The sequence below is a fragment of the Mustela nivalis genome, assembly GCF_964662115.1.
Source record: "Mustela nivalis genome assembly, chromosome: 3".
Lineage (NCBI taxonomy): Eukaryota > Metazoa > Chordata > Mammalia > Carnivora > Mustelidae > Mustela > Mustela nivalis.
The window spans coordinates 30,676,385-30,685,849 of NC_139022.1; the positions used below are offsets into that span (position 1 = coordinate 30,676,385).

The 9,465-nt window shown below is 41.2% G+C and overlaps 1 protein-coding gene across 1 annotated transcript; it reads right to left on the bottom strand.

Moving 5' to 3' along the window:
* Window positions 1-2,850: 2,850 nt before the first annotated feature.
* Window positions 2,851-3,799, bottom strand: LOC309861997 (olfactory receptor 2V1-like; the record flags this gene model as incomplete). Its single annotated transcript, XM_082725245.1, is given in 2 exon segments — window positions 2,851-3,489; window positions 3,491-3,799. Coding segments are annotated over 2 exon segments (948 nt in total).
* Between the last annotated feature and the right edge of the window lie 5,666 nt (window positions 3,800-9,465).

Consider the following 9,465-nt stretch of genomic DNA (forward strand, 5'->3'; position numbering starts at 1 on the left):
CCCAATAATTCTCTCCAGTATACCTTCTGCTCCCCTCTCTCTTTCTTCCTCTTCTGGAATCCCAATTATTCTAATGTTGTTTCATCTTATGGTGTCACTTATCTCTCGAATTCTCCCCTCGTGGTCCAGTAGCTGTTTGTCCCTCTTTTGCTCAGCTTCTTTATTCTCTATCATTTGGTCTTCTATATCACTAATTCTTTCTTCTGCCTCATTTATCCTAGCAGTGAGAGCCTCCATTTTTGATTGCACCTCATTAATAGCTTTTTTGATTTCAACTTGGTTAGATTTTAGTTCTTTTATTTCTCCAGAAAGGGCTTTATATCTCCCGTGAGTGTTTCTCTAATATCTTCTATGCCTTTTTCGAGCCTGGCTAGAACCTTGAGAATTGTCATTCTGAACTCTAGATCTGACATATTACCAATGTCTGTATTGATTAGGTCCCTAGCCTTCGGTGCTGCCTCTTGTTCTTTTTTTTGTGGTGAATTTTTCCGCCTTGTCATTTTGTCCAGATAAGAGTATATGAAGGAGCAAGTAAAATACTAAAAGGGTGGCAACAACCCCAGGACAATATGCTTTAACCAAATCCGAAGAGATCCCAAATCGTGAGGGGCGAGAAAGGGGATAAAAAGAGGTTCAAAAAGAAAGAAATAAAAAAAAGAAAATAAATAAAATAAATGAATTAAAAAAAATAAAACGAATAAAGAAAAATATAAAAAGGAAAATATATATATATTAGATAAACTAGTTAAGAAACGTTAAAAAAGAAAAGGGTAAAAGTTTAAAAAAATTTAGCAGAATAAGAGAAAAAATGAAAAAGAAAAAAATTAAATTAACTGCAAGACTAAAATAAATCACAGGGAAAAAAAAAAAAGAAAATCACAGGGAGAAAGCCATGAATTCCATGCTTTGCTTTCTCCTCCTCTGGAATTCTGCTGCTCTCCTTGGTTGAAACCGCACTCCTTGATAGGTAAACTTGGTCTTGGCCGGATTTCTTGTTGATCTTCTGGGGGAGGGGCCTGGTGTAGTGATTTTCAAGTGTCTTTGCCCCAGGTGGAATTGCACCACCCTTACCAGGGGCCCGGCTGAGTAATCTGCTCAGGTTTGCTTTCAGGAGCTTTTGTTCCCTGAGCGCTTTCCGTAGAGTTCCGGAGGACGGGAATACAAATGGCGGCCTCCTGGTCTCCAGCCGGAGGAGCCAAGATTCCGGGGCCCCACTCCTCAGTGCGCCCTCAGAGAACAGCGCCCAGTAACTCCCGTCTGCCTGACCTCCGGCCGCGCTCCAAGCTCACCGAGCCTGTGACCGGTTCAAGGTAACACCGAGCTGTGATCTTACTGTCGGCTCTGTCTCTGTAGCCAGCTTTCCCGTTCCAATACCCGCAAGTTCTGTGACACTCAGACACCCTCGATCCTTCTGTGACCCTGCGGGACTTGAGGCCATGCTGCCCCCGTGTGGGCTCTGCCCCGGTTTAGCCTCTGGAGTGATGTCCCTCAGCGTAACAGATTTTGTGCTCCGTTGCTCCGCCGCTTGCCGGGAGCCGGCCCCTCCCCCCGAGGTCTATCTTCCCGTTGCTTTGGATTCACTTCTCTGCCAGTCCTACCTTTCAGAAAGTGGTTGTTTTTCTGTTTCCAGAATTGCTGTTCTTCTTCTCTTCAATCTGCGGATGGATTTGCAGGTGTTTGCAATCTTTAGATAAGCTATCTAGCTGATCTCCTGCTAGCTGATGTAGTCTCAGCCTGCTACTTCTCCGCCATCTTGACTCCTCCTGACTGATACATGTTTTAAACAATTCTGTATTTCTATTCTAATCTTTGTCCTTTTAAAGAGATACAGTTTTACTGTTGCAGAACATAAAGTACATAAATAATCACAGCTATCACAGCAAACTTGGCATGTAAATAGTGCTTTAAAAAATGCTTTCTTTTTTTGTTAAAAAAATATTATCTCATTTGATAACTTCTTCTTGCATTCATCTGATAAGATTTTATTGAGCAATTGTTATTTATAAGGCACAGAGTCACATGCTGGAAATATACAAATTTTTCTTCTTTTCATTTTCAATTTTTTCAATTTTTACTTAAATTCAATATAGTTAACACATAGTGTATTATTAGTTTCAGGGTTAGAATTTAATGATTAATCACTTGCATATAAAATCCAGTGCTCATTAATGTCCTCTTTAATGCCCATCACCCAGTTACCCCATCCCCTCACCTTCTCCCCTCCAGTCACTCTCAGTTTGTTTCCTATTGTTAAGAGTCTCTTATGGTTTGCCTCCCTCTCTGTTTTTATTTTATTTTATTTTTCCCTCCCTTCTCCTATGTTCATCTATTTTGTTTCATAATAGAACATATGCATGTAATTTCTAAACTATAGGGATATATTTACATTTCCTAAAGGAAGCTTTATAAATCCTCTAATGCAGCATGGGAGCAGTCCAGGAACCAACCATGAAGAATTATAGAGACTAAATTTCTTTCATGTAGGAAATTTCCACTTAAATTATCCATATTTGTTAGGCTGAATCATCAACTAAATAATATTAAAGGTATGTGAAGAGAAAAGAACAGTGCCCAGCAATTAAAACACTCAATAAAAGACAGTTATAGCCAAGAAGAATTAAGAAATAGGTAGATTTAATTCAAAATTCTAAAAATTATAAATAATGACAACAACATCAGTGCATTACTTCTACATGAGGCTTTAGATTTACATGTACTGATCCCTGTGAGGCAGGGCAGATGTCATGAGTCTCTTTTATTGATGAGGAAACAGATGCTCACAAAAGATGAGTGACTTACCAATATCATGCAAGCAAGAGGTGGCAACACCAAGCACCAGATGCTGTTCCTTCAACGCTGGCTGCTCATCCTGCAATGGTCTAACCCCTTCCTCACGGCCCCTATCACCTCCCGGTTTCTCAAGCTATAAATGAGGGGGTTGAGCATAGGAGTAAGGACTGTGTAGAAGATAGAGACCACCTTGTCATGGCTAGGAGCCCGGTAGTGTTGAGGCCTCAGGTAGATAAACATGGCTTCCCCATAGAAGAGGGAGACAGTTGTCAGATGGGAGGAACAGGTGGCCAGGGCCTTTTTACGAGCCTGAGCAGAGCGCATGTGGAGCACAGCCCTCAGGATGTGAGCATAGGAGGCCACAATGATGGAGAAAGGAAGGAGGAGCATAAAAACACAGCAAGCAAAGAGCAGGGTGTCAAAAAGAGATGTGTCTGTACAGGCCAGTTTCAATAAAGCTGGAACCTCACAGAAGAAATGATCCACACTTCTTGAGCCACAGTAAGGTAGGCTCATGGCTGCCACCATCTGGATAATTCCATCTAGTATCCCAAAGGCCCAGGAACTCCCAGCAATCTGGAGGCAGACCCTCTGACTCATGAGGACAGGATAGTGGAGTGGGTGGCTAATGGCCACATAGCGGTCATAAGACATGAGTCCCAGCAAGAGCCCCTCAGATCCCACAAGAGAGACAAAAAAAGCCAATTTGTATGCCACAACACACAAAGGAGATGGACTTCCTGCCAGAGAGAAAGTTGACTGCCATCTTTGGTGTGATATTACAGACCAACATGAGGTCCATGAGGGAGAGCTGACTGAGGAAGAAGTACATGAATTTGTGAAGCCTAGGATCTATGTAGATGAGGAAGAGGAGGAGAACATTTCCACAGATGGCCACTGTGAAGACCACCATAACCACAGAGAAGAGGACAAGATCAGTCTGGCTATGAGAAAAGATGCCCAAGAGGATGAAGCCATCTATAGATGATTGGTTCAACCATATCCCCATGGCTCAGTTGTTCACAATCACCTGAGAACAGGAACAGAGAAATTCTGAGATTGAGTGGCATGTCTTTATTTATCTTTGACTTATTCAGTCAGTTGTATCTTTTGTAACACATCAAAGCCCAATAACATGTGCTCTGAGACATAAATAGGGTGATCTTTCATATTCCCATGATGTGGAGTATAGGATCTTTGCTAGCTTATGAAATTGGGCACATATCTATATTTGTATGTATCCATATCAAAGATACTAGGAAATGAATTATTTTATGTGTCACAAGACAATTGGACAATCCTCTTTTAGCAGGAAAATACTGGTTTTCCCTGTATGTTATGATTCTTTTTATCCAGGATTACACAAACTAAGTAAACTATCTCCAATAGGCCTTGAGCCATTTCATGTCCAAGAGGTAATTTATATATGTTAACAATAGGGAAGCTAATGGAGATTTACGATATTCTTTATTTTGCTCAGTCCTAACATCTTATAATAATTTTATTTTTTATGACTTAGAGGTCCCTAGATATAAACCATCAGAAAAGCCTCTTGGCTCTACATTCAGAATACTCAGAATCCAACTGATTCTTATCACCCCCCATTGTAACTGCTCCAAGCCACTATCCTCTCTCAGATGGATTATTATAAGCTCCTCTCCGGTTTCCTGGCTTCTGTCCTTGAGAGTCTATTCTCATAGCAGTTTAAATGATTCTGTTAAAATATGTCACATTATGTAACTCTTTTGCTGATAGTATATCCGTGTCTACAAAAATTACTCAAAATAAAATTGAAATCCTGGCAGTGGCAAGGCCCTATGTATATATTATACACACACACACACACACACACACACAGTACCTCTGACCTTATCTCCTATCATGCCCCTTTCACTCACTGTGTATTCTTGAATTTCCTTAGACAAACTAGACACACTCCCACCTTTGGGATTTTGCATTTTCTTTTCTTTGGAATGTTCTTTCTCCAGACTTCTATCTCTCACCTGCTTCAGATCTTTACTCAAATGCCTACCCCTATAGAGATGCCTTCTGTAAGGTCATATTAAGACCAAAAATGTCTTGCACCCTCAAGCCCTCCCTGCTCTTGTTTTTTTCACCATAGCACTTACACAACTTACCATACATTGCTTACATTTCTCTACTTTTTTCCTCTACATTGCTTTCTATTTTTTTTATTGTGTTCAATTAGCCAACATATAATACATTATTAGTCTTTGAAGTTGCGTTCAACTATTCATAGTTACATATAACACCCTGTGCTCATCACATTTCTCTACTATTATGATTTGTCTCATCCCACTGGAACATAAGCACCATTTATTATCCACAATGACATTGGCAGATCCTAGAATGGTTTCCCAGGTCATAGTATAATCTCAAAACATATGTGTTGACTGAATAAAATAGTACATGATAAAGTGAAATATAACTGAAACTTTCATTTCCTGAAGGCAGAAAGACTCCTCCTTTAATTGCAGGAGCCCTCATTCTTTTTTATTATTATTATTTCAATTCAATTAGTCAACATACATTACATCATTAGTTTTTGATATAATGTTCAATAACTCATTAGTTGCCTGTAACACCCGGTGCTCTTCACATCACATGACCTCCTTAATGACCATCACAAAGTTACCCCATCCCCCCACCCACCTTCCTTTCTACAACCTTCAGTTTGTTTCCCACAGCCCTGTTCTTGACCTGAATGTACTACGTCACTGCCTGATTCCTTCTTCTGAGGATAAGTGAGTGATTTAGTAAGAAATATCTCAGGTATTTTTAAAAGATTAGAGTTTTTCCACAAATGCATGATAGAAGCATCTAGCAATGTTTGTGTGGGGTGTATTCATGTCTACCTTATCTCCTTACAAAGAGGAAATCAGGTAACCCCACAGGACATGTTCTCTGTGTAAAGACTTAGGGTAATTTTCTAAACTAGAATGGTCCTACATAGATTCAGCACTAAGAATGTAGGCTGTGTGGGTCATGTCCCTACAGCAGGAAGTATATCCTGATTTGTACCAATGAAGATGTGCCCAGGTATCCTTGCCACCACCAACACCCAGGTATGATGTTGGGGAGGGTTGTTCTACAAGAGTAAATAACTATTCCAATAGCCTTCAAATATTATCTTGGATATACCAGCCCCAAACTGAGCCAATCAACTGAATAAACCAGGTCCCCCAGACCTCATCAAAACTTCGTCCTCAATTAAAACCACATTGAGATATCACCTTACACCAGTTAGAATGGCCAAAATTAACAAAACAGGAAACAACATATGTTGGAGAGGATGTGGAGAAAGGGGAACCCTCTTACACTGTTGGTGGGAATGCAAGTTGGTGCAGCCTCTTTGGAGAACAGTTTGGAGATTCCTCAAGAAATTAAAAATAGAACTTCCCTATGACCCTGCAATTGCACTCCTGGGTATTTACCCCAAAGATACAGATGTCGTAAAAAGAAGGGCCATCTATACCCCAGTGTTTATAGCAGCAATGGCCATGGTTGCCAAACTATGGAAAGAACAAAGATGCCCTTCAACAGACGACTGGATAAGGAAGATGTGGTCCATATACACTATGGAGTATTGTGCCTCCATCAGAAAGGATGAATACCCAACTTTTGTAGCAACATGGACGGGACTGGAAGAGATTATGCTGAGTAAAATAAGTCAAGCAGAGAGAGTCAATTATCATATGGTTTCACTTATTTGTGGAGCATAACAAATATCATGGAGGACAAGGGGTGTTAGAGTGGAGAAGGGAGTTGGTGTAAATTGGAAGGGGAGGTGAATCATGAGAGATATGGACTCTGAAAAACAATCTGAGGGGGTTGAAGTGGCAGAGGGGTGGGAAGTTGTGGTACCAGGTGGTGGGTATTATAGAGGGCACGGATTGCATGGAGCACTGGGTGTGGTGAAAAAATAATGAATACTGTTTTTTCTGAAAATAAATTAATTAATTAAAAAAAAAAACTTCTTCCTCCTTTACTGAGGATAATCAGTCTTACCAACTGTGTGCAGAGGCACTCAGCCACATGCACCTTCAAAGAGTTGCACTTCATACCTTTCCTTCCTCCCAACTCTATAATACAATACTAAACAGGTGAAAAAAATGACATTTCACTTTTACCCCTTCAATAGGTAGACAGGGGGCATGAATACTTAATAAACTTAATAAACCTCATAGCCAGCAAAAAACTCTTCATTTGCCTAAAATGTGGGTTATAGTATTGGACATATTTAGAAAAGGACAGAGATGTGGAGCCAAGCACCTTTCTTTCTGATCTGAGGTGGATTAACTTCCATACCACTGAGGCAGGCAGTGATTTAAACTACTGCTTAAAGGACTGAGCTCCAAAATGTGGAGTTTCTTTTAGTGGTCATCAGAGTGAAAAGGAGAAGATGGTTGGATCGCTTTATTGCTTACTGCTTCTAAGATACTGTGAGAAACAAACTCCTAGAAGGGAAATCCCGAGGGGTTTGACACTTTTCATCCTCCAGCCATTAATCATTTTGTAGAGAAAGGCTATATATTGATCAAAGAGAAGAAGAACAGCAATTCTGGAAACAGAAAAACAACCACTTTCTGAAAGGTAGGACCGGCGGAGAAGTGAATCCAAAGCGACGGGAAGATAGACCCTGGGGGGGGGGGGGGGCCGGCTCCCGGCAAGCGGCGGAGCAACCGCGCACAAAATCAGGACTTTTAAAAGTCTGTTCCGCTGAGGGACATCGCTCCAGAGGCTACCCGGGGCAAAGCCCACACGGGGTCAGCGTGGCCTCAGGTCCCGCAGGGTCACAGAAGGATCGGGGGTGTCTGAGTGTCGCAGAGCTTGCGGGTATTGGAACAGGAAAGCCGGCTACAGAGACAGAGCCGACAGTAAGCTCACAGCTCGGGGTGACCTTGAACCGTTCGCAGGCTCGGTTAGCTCGGAGCGCGGCCGGAGGTCAGGCAGACGGGAGTAACTGAGCGTGGTTCTCTGGGCGCGCACTGAGAAGTGCAGCCCTGGGCTCTCGGCTCCTCCGGGCCGGAGACCAGGAGGCCGCCATTTGTATTCCCGTCCTCCGGAACTCTACGGAAAGCGCTCAGGGAACAAAAGCTCCTGAAAGCAAACCCAAGCGGATTACTCATCCCGGCCCCGGGTAAAAGCGGTGCAATCCCGCCTGGGGCAAAGACACTTGAGAATCACTACAACAGGCCCCTCCCCCAGAAGATCAACAAGAAATCCAGCCGAGACCAAGTTCACCTACCAAAGAGTGCGGTTTCAATACCAAGGAGAGCAGCAGAATTCTAGAGGAGGAGAAAGCAAAGCACGGACTCATGGCTTTTTCCCTGTGATTTTTTTTAGTCTTGCGGTTAATTTAATTTTTTTTTTTTTTTTTTTTTTGCCTTCGGGTAAAATTTTTTTTTTAACTGTTACCTTTTTCTTTTTTAACGATTTTTTACTAGTTTATCTAATACATATTTTTTTTTCTTTTTTATATTTTTCTTAGGTGTTTTCTTTTTTTAAAAAATTCTTTTTTTTTTCTTTCTCTTTTTTCTTTTTTTTTTTATTGTTTCCTTTTTGAACCACTTTTTATCCCCTTTCTCTCCCCTCACGATTTTGGATCTCTTCTAATTTGGTTAAAGCATATTTTCCTGGGGTTGTTGCCACCCTTTTAGTATTTTACTTGCCCCTTCATATACTCTTATCTGGACAAAATGACAAGACGGAAAAATTCAACACAAAAAAAAGAACAAGAGGCAGTACCGAAGGCTAGGGACCTAATCAATACAGACATTGGTAATATGTCAGACCTAGAGTTCAGAATGACAATTCTCAAGGTTCTAGCCGGGCTCGAAAAAGGCATGGAAGATATTAGAGAAACCCTCTCGAGAGATATAAAAGCCCTTTCTGGAGAAATAAAAGAACTAAAATCTAACCAAGTTGAAATCAAAAAAGCTATTAATGAGGTGCAATCAAAAATGGAGGCTCTCACTGCTAGGATAAATGAGGCAGAAGAAAGAATTAGTGATATAGAAGACCAAATGATAGAGAATAAAGAAGCTGAGCAAAAGAGGGACAAACAGCTACTGGACCACGAGGGGAGAATTCGAGAGATAAGTGACACCATAAGACGAAACAACATTAGAATAATTGGGATTCCAGAAGAAGAAGAAAGAGAGAGGGGAGCAGAAGGTATACTAGAGAGAATTATTGGGGAGAATTTCCCCAATATGGCAAAGGGAACGAGCATCAAAATTCAGGAGGTTCAGAGAACGCCCCTCAAAATCAATAAGAATAGGCCCACACCCCGTCACCTAATAGTAAAATTTACAAGTCTCAGTGACAAAGAGAAAATCCTGAAAGCAGCCCGGGATAAGAAGTCTGTAACATACAATGGTAAAAATATTAGATTGGCAGCTGACTTATCCACAGAGACCTGGCAGGCCAGAAAGAGCTGGCATGATATTTTCAGAGCACTAAATGAGAAAAACATGCAGCCCAGAATACTATATCCAGCTAGGCTATCATTGAAAATAGAAGGAGAGATTAAAAGCTTCCAGGACAAACAACAACTGAAAGAATTTGCAAACACCAAAGCAGCTCTACAGGAAATCTTGAAAGGGGTCCTCTAAACAAAGAGAGATCCTACAAGTGGTAGATCAGAAAGGA